Source organism: Balaenoptera ricei, chromosome 5 (assembly GCF_028023285.1).
Source record: "Balaenoptera ricei isolate mBalRic1 chromosome 5, mBalRic1.hap2, whole genome shotgun sequence".
Classification (NCBI taxonomy): Eukaryota; Metazoa; Chordata; class Mammalia; order Artiodactyla; family Balaenopteridae; genus Balaenoptera; species Balaenoptera ricei.
Window position 1 is genome coordinate 78,406,265 of NC_082643.1, and position 24,406 is coordinate 78,430,670.

Genomic DNA, 24,406 nt, shown 5'->3' on the forward strand with positions numbered 1-24,406 from the left:
TGATTTTGGTCAATGCTTAGCATATTTTAAGTTGACATTTAATATGTTTTTATATATAAGTGGGTATAATTTTGTTAATAAAAATATTAAACATTATATACGATGAAACCTACAAGTGGAAAAAGTATTTTAAGATTTGATATAGCTAAGTTGAACTACTTTACTGAATAAATCCTGTAAATTTTATCCATGTCAATTTTATCCAGTATCTCTTGAAAATTTTCGTAGTCCTGCAAAATACTTAAATTGTTTTTAAAATAATCAAGGTCACAAATTTATATGGCACCTGCTGTTTGGAATTCAGAAAATGCCCAAAGTGGCCTGTTTCTAACTCTGAACTTCAGCCTTAACAAAAATAAATATAAAATGAGGAAAGAGATTTGAAGTGTCTTGATTAATCACTATAAGAGACTTCCCCCAAATCAGAATTCACTTCATCCCTTTGTTTGGCACCCAGAATTTTACCCCGGATAATGAATCATAGTAAGGTTTCGTTTGAGTAGAATGTAAAAGTCTTTCTTTTGTAAAATGGACTGTTCTTGGGCAGATCAATTTTGGGAAAGAATACCTGTGGAAGTTGAGCTAGAAATTGATTCCCTTAAATATATCTGTGCAAGGCAAAACTAACCTTTACTGTCAAGCCAAGATAGTGTCACCCTTGGTGTGAGATGGGGGGGATGGGTGAGGGGTATAACTTTTATTCCCTGATCATCTCTTGAGTCTGTTCTTTGCTCTAAATCTCCATGACTACTACCCTGGACATGCTGCTTCTAATTCTTGATGACTATAATTAGCTCTGAATTGCTCTCCCTACATTCATCCTTTTTATTCCTCTAACCACCCTCTTTGTTTCCTCTAGTTAATACCTATGTTTCCTTTAGGAGCTTAATTATCAAAACTTGAAGAAGCATCCCTGACCTACTATGTTGGATACTTGTTGTGTATTCCCACAAGACTATGTGTCTCTCCTTAATAAAGTTATAATTTTACATGTATCTGTGTGATTGATGTTCCCCATAGAGAGTAAAATTTACGAAGGCAGGGAATGTATCATTCTTTTCTTTTTTTTTAAAGCTTTTCCCTTTTTAAAAAAAAATTAATTAATTAATTAATTCATTCATTCATTTATTTATTTATGGCTGTGTTGGGTCTTCATTGCTGCTCACGGGCTTTCTCTAGTTGTGGTGAGTGGGGGCTACTCTTTGTTGCGGTGCAGAGGCTTCTCATTGTGGTGGCATCTCTTGTTGTGGAGCACGGGCTCTAGGCGCGCGGGCTTCGGTAGTTGTGGCTCGTGGGCTCTAGAGCTCAGGCTCAGTAGTTGTGGTGCAAGGGCTTAGTTGCTCCACGGCATGTGGGATCTTCCCGGACCAGGGCTCAAACCCATGTCCCCTGGATTGGCAGGCGGATTCTTAACCATTGCATCACCAGGCAAATCCCAGAATGTATCATTATTTTTTTTAATTTATTTATTTAATTAATTTATTTTTGTCTGCATTGGGTCTTCGTTGCTGCTCACGGGCTTTCTCTAGTTGTGGCGAGTGGGGGCTACTCTTCGTTGTGGTGCGCGGGCTTCTCACTGTGGTGGCCTCTATTGGTGCGGAGCGCCGGCTCTATTCAGTAGTTGTGGCACGCGGGCTCAGTAGTTGTGGCTCGCAGGCCCTAGAGGGCAGGCTCAGTAGTTGTGGTACACAGGCTTAGTTGCTCTGCGGCATGTGGCATCTTCCCGGACCAGGGCTGGAACCTGTGTCCCCTGCATTGGCAGGCGGATTCTTAACCATTGCGCCACCAGGGAAGTCCCTGTAATTCTTTTTAAAAAAAAATTTTTATTAAAGTATAGTTGATTTACAATGTTGTGTTAGTTTCAGGTGTATAGCAAAGTGATTCAGTTATTCATATATATATATATATATATATATATATATATATATAATTTTTCAGATTCTTTTCCATTATAGGTTATTACAAGATCTTGAGTATAGTTCCCTGTGCTATACAGTAGGTCCTTGTTGGTTATTTACGTTATATACAGTTGTGTGTATATGTTAATCTCAAACTCCTAATTTATCCCTCCCTCCCCTTTCCCCTTTGTTAACCATAAGTTTGTTTTCTATGTCTGTGAGTCTACTTCTGTTTTGTAAATAAGTTCATTTGTATCATTTTTGTTTTAGATTCCACATATAAGCAATATCATATATTTGTCTGATTTACTTGGCATGATAATCTGTAAGTCCATCTAGATGATGTAATTCTTAATCTAAGGAGAGGAAATAAAAAGTCATAACTATGCTTTCTTTAAATGTGACGTTTAAGATGACCTTGGAGTGGGGAAACAGGAACAGAACTGCTCTCACTAAAAGTGGGAGACTCCATACGTTAATTTCACTTCCTCTTAGGCGGCACTTACATCTTGCATGCTCTCTGCTATATATCATGCACAGACATCTCAGATCCCGAATTTGGCAGGAGTATTTGGAAAATGTGCCTGGAGGGCTGTCCCACTTCTCTACCCAGGGATCAGGACGGGGATCACTAACTGGTCCAGTCATGACGGGACTCAGCATCCTTTTGACGTAAGGCGCCTCCTTCCCAGAGGCGGCGAGTCGGAGGTAATCTGACTAAACCCTGGGCCGCGGGCCCGGAGGGTGCGGCGGACCCATGGGCCCGGAAGGCGTGGGAGTGGAGTAAGCCGCTGGCCACGTCTGATCCACAGGGTCTAGGGGGCCGAAAGACGAGGCAGGCCCTCTAAGCTGCTGGGGAGACCGGAAAGGGGGCCTGGACCTTCCGGTCCCCCTGGGCCGCAGCCCCAGAGTATGGCTGACCTGGCGCGCACGCGGCACCACCTCAGCGCTGTGAGGCAGGATGGGGACACAGAGAGGGAAGCGGGGGCCAGACGGCAAGAGCGAGCTTTGGACTACCGGGAAACTACAACCTGACCTAGGCGTAAGCAGGCGCCTAGCCCTCAGTCCTTAGCCGACCCGCGGCGCACGCAGCTCTGCCCAGCGCCGCTCGCGGCAGGGGCGGGGCCGCTGAGCTGGCCTGAGCGGATTCGCCCAGGCTCGGCCGGGGGGGTGGGGCCCGCCCCTCCCAGCGACGACTAGTCACGCCCCCGCATCCACCGCCCCTGGGCCCGGCAGGAAATAGGGGCGGGCCCCGGCCTACAGTGGCGGGAGGGGGAGTAGGGATGCAGCGGAGGGCACAGGCCGGGAGGGCTTGGCTGCGGGGGAATGAAGCCTCCGCCTTCTCGGGTGGAAACCTTTAAATACGGGCTCGGGCCCGGGACTCGCGGTGAGGTGCTTGGCAGCCCGAGAGGGATGTGCGCTGAGGGGAGAGCACACGGAGCAGGGCGCGAGTGCTGAAGCTGCGGCTGCGCGGCCCAGAGCGAGGAGCTGTCCGAGCGGTCGGGATTGGAGCGGTTACCGCTGTCTGTCCCTGGAAGTGGGTAAGCGCCTTTCCCGGGCTGGCTCCGCCACCCCGTGGGGATGCTCCCGGGTCCCGGCGGAATGTGGAAGGAGCCGGGCGGGGTGTGCGCGCTGCTTCCAGTCGCTCCCTGCGCTCGGTCCCAGGCTCCCAGTGTCACGACCCCCCGTCTCCTCTTTTGGGCTCTGGGCGGGAATAGTCTTTTGGATCTGCTGCCCTGGAAGAGGGAGAGCTTGGGCTTTTAATTAAAGACTCGCGAGTCTTCCAACCGCTTCTCTTTCTGCTTCTGCTTTTCCTCACTTTCCGACTTAAATGAGATTTTCCTGGCGCCTCTGAAAGCCGAACGTCCACCAGAGGAAGTGGTCCTCTGGTCAGGGACCCCATTTTGGTCTCAAAATCATAGTCTTTTGTTTGTGTTTAGAATCTGCTCACATGGAGGGCTGCTGCTTTCCTCACGTCGCTGGTCTCCCTTCTTAAGAAACTAAAGAGCAAAGGAACCAGAGAGCCCTTCTGAAGGCGAAATCCTAAGACATTCATTCTGTCGTGACATCTGTATGTGCTGTCCCAGAATCCACTGTTGGCCGTCACACTATATAATGGCTTTATTTCATGTTAGGGAAGGCCTTTCTTGGGTGCTTCAGGAGATTGCGTTTGTGTGAGACCTTGAAAAATTATGCCTCTTTATATATAGGAAAATAATTGAGTAAGGTCGAGAATTCTGGTATATAGAAAAGAGGGATTCACTGGTAGGGAACTTTTCAGGGATATACAGAGGAATAGCTGTTCATTGACTGCCTGCCCTCAAAGACACAGTGAGTCTTTGAGTTTCTTCAAATCCCCTGTGAAATGGACAACAGTAGTCTGGTCTGTTTCTTGGGAGATGCGGGGAGCGGGGGGTGATTCTGGAAATGAAAGAGGTTACTGTCTGCTCTGATATGTGCTTGTTAGTGCCGAGCATCTGGTTTAAGGTAAGGGATAGACAACCCTGATTGAAAGGATCTCATTTCTTCTATTGCTGTACTACTCCTTTCTCCAACATAAAACCTGTAACCAATAAGCATAATCCATCTTCTCTCTTGCTATTTCCACAGCTTTACATGATACCCTTTAGATATGCGGTTAACAGTTTTTCTCACTGATTAAGTATTTTTCCCGGGTCAGGCATCTGTTAGTATTTAATTTTTGGAAATGTCTAAGATAATGTGTGAAGTTGATGTATCCAGCTATAACGTCCATTGCCTTAGATACTGGGTAATTATACAGAGTATACTGAAGAGGGGTGGAGGTGGAGGGATTATATTCAGTTTAGATTGTAATAGGAGCTTCGCTCTTTGTTAGCCGCATCTTTTAGGTTGAAATATTGATCTGAATTTGTAAAATTTTAGATGAAAAGTAGTTTTGGAATGGCCTGGTTTGCTGTGACTTTCCCAAAATACAGAGGTAAAAACTCATTTCAAACTGACTCATTCAGTAAGCAAACATTCCCATTTCCCTGACAACACAGTAGAGGGTCAGAAGGTAAATAAAGTAGAAATAGAAAATAGAATCAGAAGATATCTGTGTCAGGCAAAGTATATCACTAACACTGTACCAAGCTCCATATTAAAGCTTATTGAAGATCTTGTTGAAACTTCCAAGTGGTAATTTATTTGGACTTGCACAGATTGTACATCTAGCTTCTTCAGTAATTTTCCCATTGTCATTTGCGAGCCATACTTCATACCTCATATGAAAGAGCAACGCAGGGGTACCCTAAAACACATGCAGTTCTATACTACAGACCCACCTGCCATCAATAGTTTACCCCAGCTGCCGTCTGAAAGGCAAGCTGAATATGGCGTGGCAACCAAGGTAGATAAGAAGTAACTCTGAGAAGACGTGCTGAAGTTCTACCTAAAGAAGAAAGATTGATAGGATTGTGGACAGTCTGCAAAAATACTCTGATCGAGCATCTGAGATAAAGATATTCAAATACCAGTCTTCATCTCAAAAAGATAGGCCCTTATTGAGTTACTCATTCAATTAATATTTATTGAGAGCCTACCGTTCTAGGTGCTGAGGTGAACAGCAGCAGAGAAGTGTTAGCCTGTGAGTACCTTATAAAACTCTTGAGCCCAAGAGTTCATCATGGGCTCAACCCATGTTCTGGTTCACCCATGTTCTGGTTGAGACTGAGGGCGTAGGCTGCCCTTATAACCTCTTGGCTATGGATTAAGTGGTAACACCACAAGATCCTCTGGTCCAAAAATCCTTTGAGATTTCACTTTTTAGGTATTCCAGGTATACTGGTTTTGATTAGAGAGGCCACCTATCCAGTAAGGGGTTACTGTGAGTGGTAGTCCAGGTTCATCAGTTCAGGACTTGATCTTCAGCCTTGCAGATCTGGAAGGTTGATTTTTGTTTTTTCCTCCCGCAAACCTAAGGGTTAATGAGGCTTTAGGTAACTTATGATGACTAAGCTCATAAGAGACTGATGGATACTCTAGAATGGAAACTTGCTATTACAGTAGGGAAAGTTTATTCCAGTGTCTGGAATACTTATGTCTCAAATCCAGGCCATCCCTTTCTAGTATTATGATTCCTGGCAATCTGAACTCATAAGGCCTAGTGGAATCAGAACAAAGAATTTGGGGGGAATATGCCATCCAAGCATTGCGAAAGCTTTTTTCTTGCCCCACCTCTCTGAAACCAGAAAACTTCTGACTTCCAGATTCTGTGTCACTCTTTAGAAGCGCTGAAATAAACACTGTGTCATTCTTATTCATATTCTTTTTTTTTTTTAATTAATTATTTTGGCTGCGTTGGGTCTTTGTTGCTGTGCATGGGCTTTCTCTAGTTGCGGCGAGCAAGGGCTCCTCTTTCATTGCGGTGTGCAGGCTTCTCATTGCGGTGTCTTCTCTTGTTGCGGATCACGGGCTCTAGGCTCGTGGGCTTCAGTAGTTGTGGCATGGGGGCTCAGTAGTTGTGGCTCACGGGATCTAGAGTGCAGGCAGGCTCAGTAGTTGTGGCGCACGGGCTTAGTTGCTCCGCGGCATGTGGGATCTTCCCGGACCAGGGCTCAAACCTGTGTCTCCTGCATTGGCTGGTGGATTCTTAACCACTGCGCCACCAGGGAAGCCCATCATTCTTATTCTTTTTTTTTTTTTTTAAGACTTTTTCCATCATTCTTATTCTTAATGCCCCTTTTCCAGGCTCCAAGCTGATCATTCCCTTTGCCCCCTCCCCCTTTTTTTTCTTCAGTGGAGTTTATTAGATTTTAGCTAATACATTAATGCCTTGATTGTTATGGTTACTTTCAGCTGTGTTACCTGAAGTTATTAAATTATAGCCTCATGGATTTTTATGGTCATGCTTTCCTGAAAGGGGCATTCAAGATCCACTTCCAATTCATTTCCACCCTGAGACAATTATTACCTCTCACTACTTCTTAACACCCACGTTTTTGTGCAACTAGGCAGATCTCACTTCTTTGGACTCATTTCTTTTTTTTTTTTTTTTAATTTATTTATTTTATTTTTGGCTGTGTTGGGTCTTCGTTGCTGTATGCGGGCCTTTCTCTAGTTGCGGCGTGCAGGCTTCTCATTGCAGTGGCTTCTCTTGTTGCGAAGCACGGGCTCTAGGCGCGCGGGCGTCAGTAGTTGTGGCGTGTGGGCTCAATAGTTGTGGCTCACGGGCTCTAGAGCGCAGGCTCAGTAGTTGTGGTGCACGGGCTTAGTTGCTCTGCAGCATGTGGGATCTTCCCGGACCAGGGCTTGAACCCGTGTCCCCTGTATTGGCAGGCGGATTCTTAACCACTGCGCCACCAGGGAAGCCCTGGACTCATTTCTGTATATAAGTCCTTATTTATTTCCTTCCTGTCAACTGGAATGCCCTCCCCACTTATCTTTCCTTTTAAATCCTACTCATTCTTTAGGCCAAGCTTAGATTTTACATTTGCCTTGATATAGATACTTTCTTATTTTGATTTTTCCCCCCTCTGGACTTTACCCCTCATTTTGTCATTTAATTGATTATACTGCCTTGTGTAATTTAACCATGTTACCTGGATGCAACTAACTCCATTTTATCTTTTAAGTCAGTTTAAAAGTCACCTTCTCAGAGAGTCCTTCTTTAACTACCCTAACTAAAATAGTCCTTTCCCCACATAAAATCTTTCTCTTTTAGCTACATGTTTATTTCCTTTATGTGGAATTTACCACAACTGCCATTATTTTGTTTGTGTGCTTTCCTACTAGAATATAAATGTAAAGGTAGGAGATGTATCTGTCATGTTCACTGTTGTATCTATAGTACATAGAACAATAGTGGCTGTTACATAGTGGGGTCTTTAATAAACATTTTTCAATTGAATTATTCTCTGAATAAATTGTTAAGTACTTGAGTGTCAGGACCTATATTATTCTATGGCCAAATTCTCTGCTGTGCCCACACAGTAAATCCTTAAATTGGGAATATTAATTTTTCATGAGTGAGAAGAAGGGAATAAGCCTGAAGCAAGTTGAAGCAGTTTTTCTGAAACCAGATGCCAAGACTTGTCTGCTGTAGAGGTGGGGACAGCAGCAGTGAATGCTGGAGACACATCTTTGGTAAGCCTGCTCCAGGCCAGCTGTCCCTCCCACAGGTGGGAGCTTTTCAGAACATCCGGCTCAGTCTTAGCCACTTAGCAATCCCAGTGCAGTCTATCTCCCCATGCATTCTCCTCATGTATAGGGCACTTGAGGCCTGGAGAGTGTGAAGGGCAGAATTGAAAAGCAGAAGAAGGGTGAAGAAAGATATATGGTTGCTAAACGTAAATTTTTCTAGGCTCAGTGTTTTTGCTAAGGTGAATCTTGGAATACTAATAAAGAGGTTGCTTGTAGAAGCAAAGTAGAGGGTAGCAAAGTAGATGTGGATGGAGTAGGTGTGTGGCTTCTGAGTGTTTACCTTGTTATAGAGATTTAATGATTTTTTTTTTTTTTTTTTTTTTTGCCTCACTGCCTGGCTTGTGGGATCTTAGTTCCTTGACCAGGTATCGAACCCGGGCCCATGGCAGTGAAAGCGCTGAGTCTTAACCACTGGACCACCAAGGAGTTCCCCAGATTTAATGTTTGAGTCATATGAATTATTACCTATTCAAAATAAGAATACATTTAAAATATTTCTTTGTATGTATATTGCTAAGACTATTTCTTTCTTTTGGGGAATCATTAGATTCCAAATTCTGTTCATATTTACTGGTTTACTAAAATTCCATTTCTTTTAGGTTATTAAAAAGTCATTAGAGGGAATTCCCTGGCGGTCCAGTGATTAAGACTCCGCTATTGCGCTGCCGGTGGGGGTGGGGTGGAGAGGAGGGGCTGGTTTTCGACTCCTGATCTCGATCCCTGGTCGGGGACCTAGGATCCCACAAGCCATGCGGCCAAAAAAAAAAAAAGTCATTAGAGATCAGACTCTATGAGTTGATATCTGCTAATCATAACTGCTAAAGATCAATTTATAAGCCAGATTACTTGCTTATTAACACAGACCAGGATACTTGTATGGGTTGTCAGCTCATTCTCTTCCAGTTGGGAAGTCTACCCAGAGAACCAATGAAGATTAGAGCATTGTTTGATTAATACAGATTCAGACCAAAGGGAATTGGATCATCTTAATTATGTGCTTTGTGTATCTTTTTTCATAATAGGGATGTACTTGCCAGGCATTGTAATTAGATCAGCCTTCCAGAGTACCTTCTCTGACCCATGCAGGAATATACTAACAAATTCTTAAACTCTCTAGGACAAAAATTCTAAGAATTTTATCAGTTTGACAGTTCTCGTTATCATTACTGAATAAACTGAGATTCTTACATATAACTCAGTCCCTTGTCATTTTGATTCGAGTGAATCAATTCACTGGTTTTTGAAAAACCCATCAAAATCTGTGTAACAGCTTTGCTAACTACAGAAATTACTTTCTTTTAACCATCGCCTGGTTTCTGATTAAAGTTGAAATAGTTTAAGTTTAAGATCATTGTCCAGTACCTAAAAATGAATTGCTGAAACCAAATTGTGCGGGGAATATAATCTCAGAGGCCAATTCTGGACTTAGGAACTAATCTTTTTTTTTAAAATTAATTAATTAATTTATTTTTTTTGGCTGTGTTGGGTCTTCGTTTCTGTGCAGGGGCTTTCTCTAGTTGCGGCAAGCGGGGGCCACTCTTCATCGCGGTGCGCGGGCCTCTCACTGTCGCGGCCTCTTTTGTTGCGGAGCACAGGCTCCAGACGCGCAGGCTCAGTAGTTGTGGCTTACAGGACCAGTTGCTCCACAGCATGTGGGATCTTCCCAGACCAGGGCTTGAACCCTGAATTGGCAGGCAGATTCTCAACCACTGCGCCACCAGGGAAGCCCCAGGAACTAATCTTAATATCTGTCATTTTAGTCTAAACCTGTTGTAAAGCTGACCTTTGTACACCAGCATTTAGTTAAGCAAGAATTGCACTGGTGTGTTCACCCTTGAATTTTCCCTCAGCAATCAAAGTTACCCTAGGGTGTTAGAAGATTAAGTAAGGTTTTATTTTGCTTCTTGACTTTCTATATTAGGTCATTATAATCTTTGTGACACTTCTTTAGTAATATCAGTTACTATAATTTTTTCCATGTTTCATGCTGGTACAGCTGAGAACAGGCTAGGTCATCCAGTTGGAACGTTATTTTTTTATTATCATTGTTTTCATAATTCTTAATGCGTGTGCATGTAGGAAATCTTTCCAGTATCTGTCACCTTGACAGTTTTTATAAAGGGTGATGAATGTGCAGTGTGATTTCTTTAAATTTTCTGTTCTCAATAGTTGGACGGTCTTACTGTTTCCCTTCTAGTACAATCATGTTTGAAATTAAGAAGATCTGCTGCATCGGTGCAGGCTATGTTGGAGGACCCACATGTAGTGTCATTGCTCATATGTGCCCTGAAATCAGGGTAACGGTTGTTGATGTCAATGAATCAAGAATCAATGCATGGAACTCTCCTACACTTCCTATTTATGAGGTAAACCATATTAAACAGTGCTTTGTTCTTATGCTCTTTGTTTTCTTACTCTTTTTGCTAAGTAATTTACTTTTAATATAAAATTCTATGACTTCAACTGATAAGAAATTAAATGAAAAAACATAAATACACAATATTATGAACATTACAATTATAATTATGTCAAATATGCCCAGGGAAAATGCCTAGAAAAAAGTATATTGAATATTAATAATGGTTATATTAGTGGAGTGAGATTATGGGTAATTTTCTTATCTTCTCTACTTTCTAATTTTGTTTGTTAGTATGGTTACCATATGGTAATAGTACAATTAAAAAGTGACATCTGTAAAAATTTTAAAACTGTAGATGTTTATAATATTAATTCATGTAAGTATTATATTTTTGGGTGATTGTATTTATATCAGGTAAACCTTGGATGAATAAATGGTGTCTTTCATATTCAGTGTTTAGTATCACAAATTTGTTTAAATTGGAATTTCAAAATTTCTGTGAATTTAGAGAACTCATAGTTAGGAAAATATGCCTCTATTTTATTAAGCAGGGTTCCATTTTTAAAAAGTTTCACTGTAAAATGAGTTCATGATATTATGCTTTTGACATACAGAGAAGCACTTGAAAATTTGAGGGTAACATTTTCTCTCCAACATTAATATATTCTTTTCTTTTTTTTTCTGAAAAGTTTTATTATTTATAAGACTCTTAGTCTTAAGATTCTTATAACCATAGTCTTTAAGTGATCTTTAGAAGGGGAAGTCTCTGTAAGATAAATCTGCCTGCTATTTATAGACCTATGAATAGAAATCCATGAAAAAGTACCCATAGATTAGTAGCCACTTAACATCACAGATTTACCAATATCTGAATCAGACTTAGAATTAAAAAAAAAAAAAGCCCTCTGTGTGGTAGCTTCTGTTTGTGCTTTACCCTTTCTTCTTCTACCAGATTAACTTCCCATAATAGTTATTTAAATACCTCAGTGTTATAGCATTTCTTTTCCTGTTATATAAATATAACACTACTATATTAGGTCTTGGGGAATTTTTAAAAACATTTTGGAAAGATAACTTGATTAAGAGTTTTATAATTCTGATATCCATAAAAGGGCTGCAAGTCATCGGAAACCTTGTGAGCCATATTTATATCCAGTCATTCAGTAATTAATTATGCCAGCAGTATACTCTACTTTTCAAACACAAAATGTACCAGAATGGCTAAAATTATCACTACTGATAATACCAAGTGCTGACAAGGGTTTAGGGCAACTGGAATTTTATACACTGCTGGTCAGAACGTAAATTGATACAGCCATTTTGCAAAACTGTGCAGCAGTATTTACTAAAGCTGAAAATATGCATATCTGACCCAGAAATTCAACATGTAGGTGTATATCCAACAGAGAGGCATACATTTATGTGCCAAAAGACAGGTATTAACAGTGCAATTCATAATGACCCCAGATGGGAAACAACCTAGATGTTAATTAGCAATAGAATGGATACATAAATTGTAGTATAATCCTGCAGTAAAATACTATACTGTGTTTAAAATCCATGAAACTACTCCTGCATGCAAGCATTTGTTTAAATTCTCACAAAAGTAATGTGTTGTCAGACACAAAGTAGTCCATGCTGTATAATCCCATTTGTATAAAGTTCAAACATAGGCAAACTAATTTCTGGTGATAGTATTCAGCATGATGGTAGTTTGAGGGGTTGTAGAGACTAGGAGAGGGCATACTGCAGGCTCTGATTTACTGTTTATGTTTTTTTGGGGTTTTTTTGGCCATGCTGCACAGCTTGTGGGATCTCAGTTCCCCAACCAAGGATTGAATCCAGGCCTTGGCAGTGAAAGCCTAGAATTTTAACCACTAGCCAGCAGGGAACTCCCTGTTAATGTTCTTCTAATTCTTGTATGGATAATGGTTACACAAGTGTATTCACATGTGAAAATTGAGCTATACACTTTTCTATACTAAAATATATACACTTTTCTGTATTTTTGTTTTACTTCAATAAAAATTTGACATAAAAACAAAATAAAAAGGTTATCTTGAGCTAGAAAAAAGTATAAACTATCTATAATATATTGGATTTAGACGTTTTTCTTGGAGAAAACAAAAAAATTAGTTGCCAGGCACATTCTCTGGCCAGATTCTTATTATTAGTACTATTTCTATTATTTGAAATCTGAAACTCTTTTTCCTAAGACTTCAGTGCTTTAAATTAAAAATAGTGTGTTTGGACTTGCCTGGTGGCACAGTGGTTAAGGATCTGCCTGCCACTGCAGGGGACGTGGGTTCGAGCCCTGATCCGGGAAGATCCCACATGCTGCGGAGCAGCTAAGACCGTGTGCCACAACTACTGAGCCTGCACTCTAGAGCCTGCGAGCCACAGCTACTGAAGCTCGCATGCCACAACTACTGAGCCCATGTGCCACAACTACTGAAGCCCGTGAGCCTAGAGCCCGTGCTCCGCAACAAGAGAAGCCACCACAATAAGAAGCCCGTGCACTGCAGCGAAGAGTAGCCCCCACTCAAGGAAATTAGAGAAAGCCTGCACGCAGCAACAAACACCCAACGCAGCCATAAATAAATAAATAAATGGAAAAAAATAAAAATAGTGTGTTCTACAGATATAGAAAACAAACCTGTGGCTACTAAAGGGGACAGGGAAGGGAGGAGGGACAAATTAGGGGTAAGGGGTTAACAGGTGCAAACTACTGTATATAAAATAGATAAGCAACAAGGATATACTGTGTAGCACAGGGAATTTTACCCATCATCTTGTAATAACCTATAATGGAGTACAGTCTGCAAAAATACTGAGTCACTATGCTGTAGACCTGAAACTAACACAATGTTGTAAATCAACTATACTTCAATAAAAATAAATAAATAACAACCAAAAAACCCCAAATAAAAACAACAGTAAGCCACAAAAGAAGTGAGAGGATGATCTGAATTTGCCATGTTATACTCTTGTTACTTTTTTAAAAATTAAAAGTTAAATTCCTCCAGGGCTTCCCTGGTGGCGCAGTGGTTGAGAATCTGCCTGCCAATGCAGGGGACACGGGTTCGAGCCCTGGTCTGGGAAGATCCCACATGCCACGGAACAGCTGGGCCCGTGAGCCACAACTACTGAGCCTGCGCATGTGGAGCCTGTGCTCCGCAACAAGAGAGGCCGCGATAGTGAGAGGCCCGCGCACCGCGATGAAGAGTGGCCCCCGCTTGTCACAACTAGAGAAAGCCCTTGCACAGAAACGAAGACCCAACACAGCCATAAATAAATTAAGTAATTAATTAAAAAAAAAAAAAAACAACTAGTTGTTTATCCTCAAGCAACCGCTCTCGTTAAAAAAAAAAAAAAAAAGTTAAATTCCTCCAAAAAAAATAGTGTGTTCTACATTGATATTGAATCCAATTGGGATATATAGTTAGATTAAAAGAGTTAAGATCTAAGATGATTTTTTTCCACATCTTACTTGTTTTTTCTCAATAACCTAGCTTTTATAAACAAAAGTATTTCTTGTTCTTTCAGTTTTATTTCATGAATAAATTTTTTCTTCTTTAAATCTCTTTAAATAGAATATAAAAGATTTGAAAGTCTAGCTAGCACTGTGCTCATTAGAAGCAACGTCTGAGTTCTCAGAACTCTAATGTCCCATAATTGTATTGGCTTTATTTAATGGTTGTAATTATTTCGTCTTTAAAGTCTTATTTTTATCTCATTTTTAATCTGTCTACTCCACAAAATTAGATGATGACAACCGAAGCAGCTATTTTAGTTCTGCACTATTTAGTTGTAGCCTGCAAAGGAAATGGAATCTTAAAAAAAAAAAAACAACCCAGCTGACTTTGGAGGTTAAAAACATGGCACTGCTACTTTAAAATTCTAGAAGGAATCTTCTTAACAAGTAGAATGATTTTCCTCTTAGCAAGTAAATGACTTTAGGCTTGTAATTTTCATGTGTCTTTCTTACACATCAGTTGTTAAAAGACACCTGCTTAAGAAATTTACAAATCAGAAGAAAATAAATGATTTCTGTGCCGTGTATTTAAAAAGACAAAACAAAACTTGTGGAAATGAACTGTGTGTCCCTATTATCCATGTTCAAAGATATGTTAGGCCTTTGTTCCATATTTTGTTTATTTTATGTTGTAAAACTAACTATTCCTGCACATTTCCTTGGCCATATAGGAGATGTAAAATGTTATGTGAAATGTCAAACAAGAAGAACTATAAAAGAAGAAAAACAAATGGCAGGTTTAACCAGAATTCATGCTGCTTTCTGAATTCCTTTATTGAGTAGCTTATAGATATTGTTACTACTTGTGATTTTATACTGATCTACCTTGGACAAGGCAAAGAAATATTTTTATTTCCAGAGAAATCTTAGATACCTTTGCAGTCAACCTCCTCCTTAAATTTGTATTCTATTATGCATTAAAAAACACACAAACAAGGTACTTCCCTGGTGGTGCAGTGGTTAAGAATCCACCTGCCAATGCAGGGGACATGGGTTCGAGCCCTGATCTGGGAAGATCCCACATGCCGGGGAGCAACTAAGCCCGTGCGCCACAACTACTGAGCCTGTGGAGCCCGTGAGCCACAACTACTAAAGCCCGTGCGCCTAGAGCCCGTGCTCCACGACAAGAGAAGCCACTGCAGTGAGAAGCCTGAGCACCGCAACAAAGAGTAGCCCCCGCTCGCCGCAACTAGAGAAAGCCAGCAAGCAGCAATGAAGACCCAATGCAGCCAAATAAATACATACATACGTACATAAATAAAATTTAAAAAAAATACCCGGGCTTCCCTGGTGGCGCAGTGGTTGAGAATCTGCCTGCCAATGCAGGGGACACGGGTTCAAGCCCTGGTCTGGGAAGATCCCACATGCCGCGGAGCAACTGGGCCCGTGAGCCACAACTACTGAGCCTGCGCGTCTGGAGCCTGTGCTCCGCAACAAGAGAGGCCGCGATAGTGAGAGGCCTGCGCACCGCGATGAAGAGTGGCCCCCGCTTGCCACAACTAGAGAAAGCCCTAGCACAGAAACGAAGACCCAACACAGCCAAAAATAAATAAATAAATTAAAAAAAAAATACACAACCAAGCAGATATTTGTTTTCAATGATATTATAAAAATCTATGGCATTGATTTTTCATTGTAAATACCAATTTTTCATATCAGAGAGTCTCTTTTGGCGACTAATGTTTAACTCCTGGTCACTGATAAAGAAAAGATAACTAATATGTAATTATAATATTTAATGAACTCTTTTGAGTACACAGCCTCCTTGATAGTTGTTCCACCCTCACTCCATTCACTCCGAAACTCACTAGACTAATTGGAGAAGTTTTTTTTTTTGGCCTTACCCTGCAGCTTCTGGTATATGACCAAGGAATTCCCAAGAGAAATATTTAGAAGGAAAAATGATCAGACTTGATTGTTGATTCAAGAAGGATGAAGTAGAGGAAGGAATCTAGAATGATATTCAAGAATTCAGGGCTGGGGAATTCCCTGGCGGTCCAGTGGTTATGACTTAGCACCTTCACTGCCATGGCCTGGGTTCAGACCCTGGTCAGGGAACTAAGATCCCACAAGCCGTGCAGCATGGCCAAAAAAAAAGAAATTCAGGGCTGAAGATGTAAACTTAAGATTATGCAGGAAGTTAAAAAAATAAATTATGCAGGCAGTAGTTAAAATCAGAGTAGTTGAGCTCTCCCAAGAAGAGCCTGTAGAGAGAACAGCGCATGGGGTCAAAATGCTGATGTTTGATTAGGGGTGGAGGAAGAAATGCCTTAGAGAAGCACTGAAGAGTAGTTTAGAGAAGGTGAACCAAAAACCAGAAGAGTTTTAGTAGCGCAAGCTCCATAAAGATGTGTATGTCTTGATTATGAGTGACGAACACAGTGACCAGTACTTAGTAAGTGCTCAACAAATATGAATATTTGCTGAATGAATGAGTAAGCTGTCAGTTCTGCCAAACACAGGAGAAATAAGAACAGAGACATACTCATGAAATTCGGTATTATGGGGGTCATTGTAACTTTTACAAGAACAATTACAAAAGGTAGGAGATTGAAGAAGTGAGAGAGTGTAGAAAAGGAGTAAGACTCTTCTTTTAAAACGTTTAATTAGAAGGAAATAAAGGGGGTGGTCACCGGAGAGGGACACAGGGTAAAAGCAGTGACTTTTTTTTAAAATTTATTTTTGGTTGCGTTGGGTCTTCGTTGCGGTGTGCCGGCTTCTCATTGCGGTGGCTTCTCTTGTTGCGGAGCACAGGCTCTAGGCGCACGGTCTCAGTAGTTGTGGCTCATGGCTCTAGAGCGCAGGCTCAGTAGTTGTGGCACACGGGCATAGTGGCTCCATGGCATGTGGGATCTTCCCGGACCAGGGCTCGAACCTGTGTCCCCTGCATTGGCAGGTGGATACTCAACCACTGCGCCACCAGAGAAGCGCAAAAGCAGTGATTTTTAAAAATTATGTTTTTTCCTATGGTTGATAAAGAATCAAGCATGTTAATAAACTAAGGTAGACAAATCACATAGAGAAGGAAAGGTCAAAAGTATAAGAAGAAAGGGGCTAACTGATGGAATAAAGTCTAGAAAAATAGCAAAGATGATGGGATCAAAAACACAAGAAGAGGAATTGGCCTTGAAAGCCTCTTTCTCAGAGACTGGAGGGAAGTAAACAAGGGTGGATGAAGATACTGTTTTGTTGGTGGGAACAGGAAATAAAAGTGACTGAAACGTTGGTCATCTCAATTGTCTGAAAGTGGGAGGCCAGCTACTCTGAAGAAGATGTAGTGGAGGTTGGAGCAGTAATCTCAGAATGAGAGGACAAGTAAAAAGATTACCAGGCTACACTGAAAAAACCCAGATAAATGTACTTAGGGTTCATGAATTTATGTGTTCATTGTGGTTCTTTCTAGTCTTATAGGCTTATATTTTATGGGTCAAAACTATGTTAATAAAAAAGTAGTTATTTTTACCACCTGAGAAGTAAATAGTAATGACTATCAGATGAAATATGGTAATAAGATATTCAATTTTTACTCAGGGAACAGCATAATAGAAACTCTTAATATTTAACAATGAAGGGAATTCCCTGGTGGTCCAGTGATTAGGACTCCGCACTTTCACTGCCAAGGGCACGGGTTCAATCCCTGGTTGGGGAACTAAGGTCCCACAAGCTGCACAGTGTGGCCAAAAATAACCAAACAAACAAAAAAACCAATGAAAACATTCTGTTTTGTGTTGCTATATTTATTGAATAGTCATTGCATTTTTGTTAACTTTGTTCATTAAAAAAACAATGTAATAACTACTTCTAAAAAGCCAAAATGGATAATTTGCTTTGCTTTTTCTGAGTAAAATGTAAGCTAATTTTATCCTGTGAAAGGATCTTTCTTCCATAAAAAGTGCCATATAAATTCTAAATACTAGTTATGAAAATTACATAATGAATCTAATAAGAGGTAGAACCTATATTATCAACTGCTTCTGCATCCATTTTGGATATCTACAAATATCCCATTGATTTTAATGGAATAATGTAGTTGTTCATTTTGAGGTCTTATTAAGACAGTATAAATTCTGCGTTGCTCTGATTTTAGGTTACTTTAATTTAAATGTTAGGAGATTACATAGGATTGAATTAAATCTTCTCTGTAAAATTCCAACTCCATAACCTTTTACTCTTATTTTCTAGAACATAGTCAAAATAACTAAGGAACCAGTTGCCATAATTAGTGACACTATATTCATAGTGCAGTGGTTCATATATTTTGCTGGTCCTGTTATACATTTTAGCCAAACTAATAGAAATTTTGAATTTACATTTTACACTTTCTCTGATTGCTTATGTTAAAAGTCCACAGAACCATGAAGAAAAGTGAATTACCTCTGGATATAATTCTAGACCTGTGCCCCTGAATTGACTTTTTACTTTGCTATATAGTTTTCTATACATCCATAATATTTTGGATATTATTTGAACCTTCTCTCCCAGGAGAGAAGAAGGTCTGTTTTGCTTTGGTTTTTAAGAATTCTTAAACATGTCCTTCCCCTCCATGGTTTATTTGAATCAGAATCCAAGTAAGAGCCATATATTGCAATAGATTTGTATCACTTAAGTGTCTTTTAAGATCACTATATACATATATATAATATATATATTATATATATATAATATATATATATATTTTTTGGCCTCACTGCACAACATGTGGGATCTTAGTTCCCCGATCAGGGGTCAAACCTGTGCCCCCTGCAGTGGAAGCACAGAGTCCTAACCACTGGACCGCCAGGGAATTCCCTAAGACCACATTATTATTTTTTTTTAATTTATTTATTTGGTCGTGCCAGGTCTTAGTTGCAGCACGTGGGCTCCATAGTTGTGGCTCCAGGGCTCCTTAGTTGTGGCTCCAGGGGTCCTTAGTTGTGTCTCGCTGGAGCCTTAGTTGCGGCATGCAAACTTTTAGTTGTGGCATGCATGTGGGATCTAGTTCCCTGACCAGGGATTGAACCCAGGCCCCCTGCATTGAGAGCGTGGAGTCTTATCCACTGTGCCACCAGAGAAGTCCCAAGACCACAGTATTTTAATCTCTCTTTTTCTCTCTTTGTTTTTCTCTTCAGTTTGTTTATTGAAGAAACCAGGTTGTTTATCCTGTAGATAAACAGATTTTGCTGATTGGACTGGTCTGATCAGATTTAGACCTGATTTTTTTGGGGGGGTGGAGGCAAGAATACTTGTTAGGTGTGTTGTACAGCTCAAAATTCTCAATTATATCTCCTGTTAAATTGTATGGGAAAAGTAACAAATTTTTTAATAGAAGCGTTTCTTATAATGGGACTTAGAAAAAATATATATTTATGTATGTGTAGAGTAAAGACTGTTTCACAACCACTCTGAATGGCCTGTATTCTATGGCCTGAATTCTTGGGAGTAAAAACCTGTATTCTAGTGACAATGCAAAATCAAATGTTTGCTTGAAACCACAAAGACTTTTGACTTTTCTGATGATTATGTTGATACTTGGAGTTAATTGTTAACTCTTATGAAGTAGTCCAGAACATGGTAAAGAATGACATGCCTTAAATTAATCTGCTGCTTTAATTGTGGCAAGTTCAGGTTTGCTTTATTTGTTACATAATGTACACCTGATGGCCTTTGGTACCAGTATAATCTTTGATTTTTCTACAGAGGTGTTATTTGAGAGCAAATCTAGACCTTTAAATTACACATGACCTTCCCCTTAATGAATGTAATTCTATACTATTGGGTTATCTCCTATGACTGGTAAAATGTATGTACAACTTCTTTTCTTTTTTCTTTTTAGCCAGGACTAAAAGAAGTGGTAGAATCCTGTCGAGGAAAAAATCTATTTTTTTCCACCAATATTGATGATGCCATTAAAGAAGCTGATCTTGTATTTATTTCTGTAAGTATTTTCCTTTGCTGTGTGAGTTTTAATGTATTCTTGTCTATATAGAAGTTTCATTGTATTTTAATAGTAAAGCCATTGGTATCAAGCCACAGCATTACTTAGTATAGAGTTGTCCAGTTGAATTTTGATTATCACTAACTTTATCCAACACTTCACCAAACTCTGTAATCATCTGATCATTTCAGATCATTGAACAAATAAGTTCAGAGAAAGTTTCTAATATGAGATCTAGAATTAGGAAGTGCTGGTAACATGTGAGCATGTGTGAGCACATATGGTGATAGTATATGTATTTCATCATTTCTTGTTTCCACTGCGTGGTGGAAATGAGATAAAAAGAATCAGGTAAAGTTTGCTGCAAACTTACAGGCATCTCCTATTTAGATGAGTTTATGTTCCAAAAGTCATTTTAAATTAATTGCTTAGAACTTGGCATATGTTTGTTAGGTTATTAGGCTAGTCCACAGACACCTTCAACTCATAATATGGCTTAACTGTTGTACCTTTGTAATGAAAAAAGTAGAATGAATGCTTGGGAATACACTCTGATAATTCAATATTTGAACCAAGGTAACTTTTTTCTTGCTGTCCTGGTAAACATCTACTCAAATATTCTGTGTGTGATGGTGTAGTTATCACCAATTGGTGGCTGAGCTAAGGTGTTATATGACTCAAGACCTGTACAGCCTTAAGGAATAAAGGGAAAGCCAGTGGTGTGAGCTTTGACTGGGTTCCATGAGGTAAACACCATGGGGTCCATAGAGCAGAGATGATGTTGAATTGATTGTGTACTGAGACAAAATCAGTACTGTGAAGAAATGGGAACTCCAGAAGAAAGTAGTAATGAAACCCTTGGTAAAACTGTTATGAATTCAGTATCTCTTTTTAAAAATTACTTCAGAGAAATTGGTGCCACTTCTATGACTCACCTACCCAGTCTTCTACTTAAGCTTGCAGGAGGTTAGGGTAGAGGCATAGAAAAGGAGAAATTATTTTGGAGTAGCTAGATGCTTGGAGAAAATCAAGAAGTTACCTTAGTCCAACATTTGGATAACCATAGCCTGGAATAGGAATAGGGGACTTTTCTATACGAAAAAAAATTTTTTTAAGTATCTATTCTTAAGGCAATAGAGTTCACCTTAGTGTGGTCTGGCACAGATAGCTGATTTTACGCTTGCTTCTCTGCCGATCTAGCCTGAGCTGCCTTAAATCTTTCCAAGCTATTACTTTGTGTGCCTGTTAGGGTAATTTATTGTAGTATAACTCCTACCTAGTTCCCATTATTCTCTGCATCATTTTTTTGTGTTTTGTTAAATGTGCTTGTGGTATACTTTTCATTGGGGAAAACACCAAACTTATACAAAAAATGAAACCAACAATATAGTGAACCCCATTGTCAACAGTTTTCATGGCTGATCTTGATTTATTTACTACTTCTGTCCCTTTCCTCCCACCCCAGATTACCCAAATTATTTTTAGGCAAATTCCAGGTAGAAATAGTTTTATACTATTGAATCAGTTTTCAGTTGTTATCTTCAGAGCTCCTTTCCCAGGGAAGCCATCTGATCATCCCCATCTCTGGCATGTTTCACATTATCCCATTAACCATCTTTGCCCTTCTTTGTTCCACTGCACCCTTACTTCCACGTCTAAGTCTTTTCCTAAGTTGTTCCATGCATATAAACAACTTTTTCCTCCTGCTTTTTACACCTCAACCCAATCTTCACGTTTTGATTTATTTTGGCTTGATTCCTTTATTTAGTCTCCCATTAAGTTATAAGCTTGTCAAGAGAAGACAATTGGTGCTACTTACTGGTTCAAAAATTATTCCTACATAGAATTTTAGACTTTTCAGAGTACTTTCATTTTTACGAGAGTGTTCTAAAACTTGTGTGTTAGATTTTAGAGAGTGTGTTATTCTCATTTTCCAATGAGGTCATTGAGACAAAGGCAGCTACACTTCTCCAAGTTTACATGATACAGCTAAGCCAAAACTAAATGCCTAGACTCTGGACTCATGATTTATTTTTCTTTCTATATGATAGTCTTTGTCTACATAGTATTCTGTATCCTGAAGACGCTAGATAACTTCTAGCTCTAATGAGCCAAGAAAGCATTTATGAATGATACTGCAGACATTTAAAAAAACCTATTGATATAGGTCTATAAAAAAGGAGAATAAAAAGGAGTTTAAAGTTTAGTTTTAAAGACCAGGATAATATATTACATACCGTCAAGAGAGGAAGAAAGAGAAAACTTACATTTCATTTCAGACTGTGAACTCCTTTTGGAGTCTCTTTCATCTTTATATCTGCAGGCTTAGCTTGGAACCTGCCTGCCCTGATTCTGACACATATATAGTAGCTCCTCAACAGAAATGTACTGAATGAGTTCTCATAAAATATTATTTCCATGCAACTAATAGAGGGTGAAACCAGGGCTCCTAATGATGTTAACTTCCCAGTTGACTAGTCAGTTGATGGTCCAGGGCATATCTTGAAATCAGTGAATATCTCATACTCTGTTCTTAATCCCGTATACTTTCATCAGGTGAACACTCCAACCAAAACCTATGGAATGGGGAAAGGCCGCGCAGCAGATCTGAAGTACATTGAAGCTTGTGCTAGACGCATTGTGCAAAACTCATACGGGTACAAAATTGTGACTGAGAAAAGCACAGTCCCAGTGCGGGCAGCAGAGAGTATTCGTCGAATATTTGATGCAAACACAAAACCCAACTTGAATTTACAGGTATAAAAAAAGGAAGCATTAGAATCTGGCTCTTCTTATGTAAATATCGATGCTTTAAAGTTGTCCATAATTAATTCTAGCTTAAAACTTTCCTTTGTGTTGGGAGTCTAGGTGCTGTCCAACCCTGAGTTCTTGGCAGAAGGAACGGCCATCAAGGACCTGAAGAACCCAGACAGAGTACTGATTGGAGGGGATGAAACCCCAGAGGGTCAGAGAGCTGTGCAGGCACTGTGTGCTGTGTATGAGCACTGGGTTCCCAGAGAAAAGATCCTCACCACTAATACTTGGTCTTCAGAACTTTCCAAACTGGTTGGTACACAGCACTCAACTCTCTATTAAATTTAAAGCCAAGGACTTATTTCTCTTAACCCTGATAAGCTACTCAGGTACTTTCTTAATATTAATAAAAAGATATGCTTTTGAAAATAATATTCTTGTATATTGTGAAATAATATTCACAAGGGGATCAAATATTTGAGTATAAAATATTCTGGAATATGTAAAAGAAAATAGTAATTACATTACTATTAATGTAATTAATTAAAATAGTAATTTAAAAAATCACTCTTTCCCTTCTTTTACCCTTTCTTCATCATCTTTCTTCTCTAATTTAAAACATTTTCCCTTACCAACCCACCCATTGCCTCCGCAAATTGAGCCCATCAGTAACTTTTATATCTCCCTCAGTAATTTGGATCAACTCAATGAAATATAATACGGATATATAACATTTTTATTTGAGCTCATCGTATTCTTCCTTTTTTTCTCTTTTAAGGCAGCAAATGCTTTTCTAGCCCAGAGAATCAGCAGCATTAACTCTATAAGTGCCCTCTGTGAAGCAACAGGAGCTGATATAGAAGAGGTGGCAACAGCCATTGGAATGGACCAGAGAATTGGAAATAAGTTTCTGAAAGCCAGTGTTGGTAAGTTGAAATTTTTCTGTACATAAAGTAGGTTCATTTAGCTAGGTCTTTAACTTTAAGGAAGGCTTTGCTTAACTTAAATGCCCTTAAAATAATGATTCCATTATACATGTAGGCTTCAGCCTATCAGGGACTTTCTAAGTGAGGCAACTGTTACTTATATTGTTTAATAATTACTGACTGATTGGTAGATAAACATAGTTCAGTGTTTTAGGAGGAATATATTAGTATTTTGTTAGAACATTTAGGTAGAATAAGTTTGGGAGACTACATAGGAAATCATGTAACACCTTATTGAAGCAAATAGGAAAAAATACCTTATCATTTGCTTTTCCTACTAATACAATTATGGAAATGTGACCTTGGTGAACTACAGTCAATCCTCATTATTTGTGGATTCCATATTTGTGAATTAGCCTACTTGATAAAATGTATTTGTAACCCAACATCAATACTCATGTGGTCATTTGCAGACATGAACAGAGCAGCAAAAAATTTGAGTCACCCGACACATATATTCCCAGCTGAAGTTGAATAAGGCAATACTCATACCTTCTTGTTTTAGCTCTCGTACTGCAAATATGTGCTCTTTTTGTGGTCTATTTAGTGCTGCATTTTTGTGCTTTTTTCCCTGTGATTTCACTGTTTAAAATGGCCCCCAAGCATATTGCTGAAGTTTTGTCTAGTGTTCCAAAGCATCAGCATGCTATGATGTGCCTTACAGAGAAAATACATGTGGTTTGATAAGCTTCATTCATTCAGGCATGAGTTATAGTGCTATTATTGGCTGTGAGTTCAATGTTAATGAATCAACAATATTTTTAAATAAGGTGTCTTTAAACAGAAATACACATAAAA

The 24,406-nt window shown here is 39.6% G+C and overlaps 1 protein-coding gene across 2 annotated transcripts in view; it reads left to right on the top strand.

Annotated features, from left to right (window-relative positions):
* Positions 1-3,183: 3,183 nt before the first annotated feature.
* Positions 3,184-24,406, top strand: part of UGDH (UDP-glucose 6-dehydrogenase) — a 29,500-nt gene continuing 8,277 nt past the window's right edge. Inside the window, exons 1-6 of one of the 2 annotated variants that reach the window (XM_059924138.1) lie at positions 3,184-3,439; positions 10,258-10,426; positions 19,767-19,868; positions 22,425-22,625; positions 22,737-22,934; positions 23,401-23,548. In XM_059924138.1, the coding sequence (XP_059780121.1) occupies positions 10,265-10,426; positions 19,767-19,868; positions 22,425-22,625; positions 22,737-22,934; positions 23,401-23,548 (811 nt within the window). In that variant the 5' untranslated portion in view covers positions 3,184-3,439; positions 10,258-10,264. The remainder of the gene's footprint in view (positions 3,440-10,257; positions 10,427-19,766; positions 19,869-22,424; positions 22,626-22,736; positions 22,935-23,400; positions 23,549-24,406) is intronic. The other variant, XM_059924139.1, reaches the window with a different exon arrangement.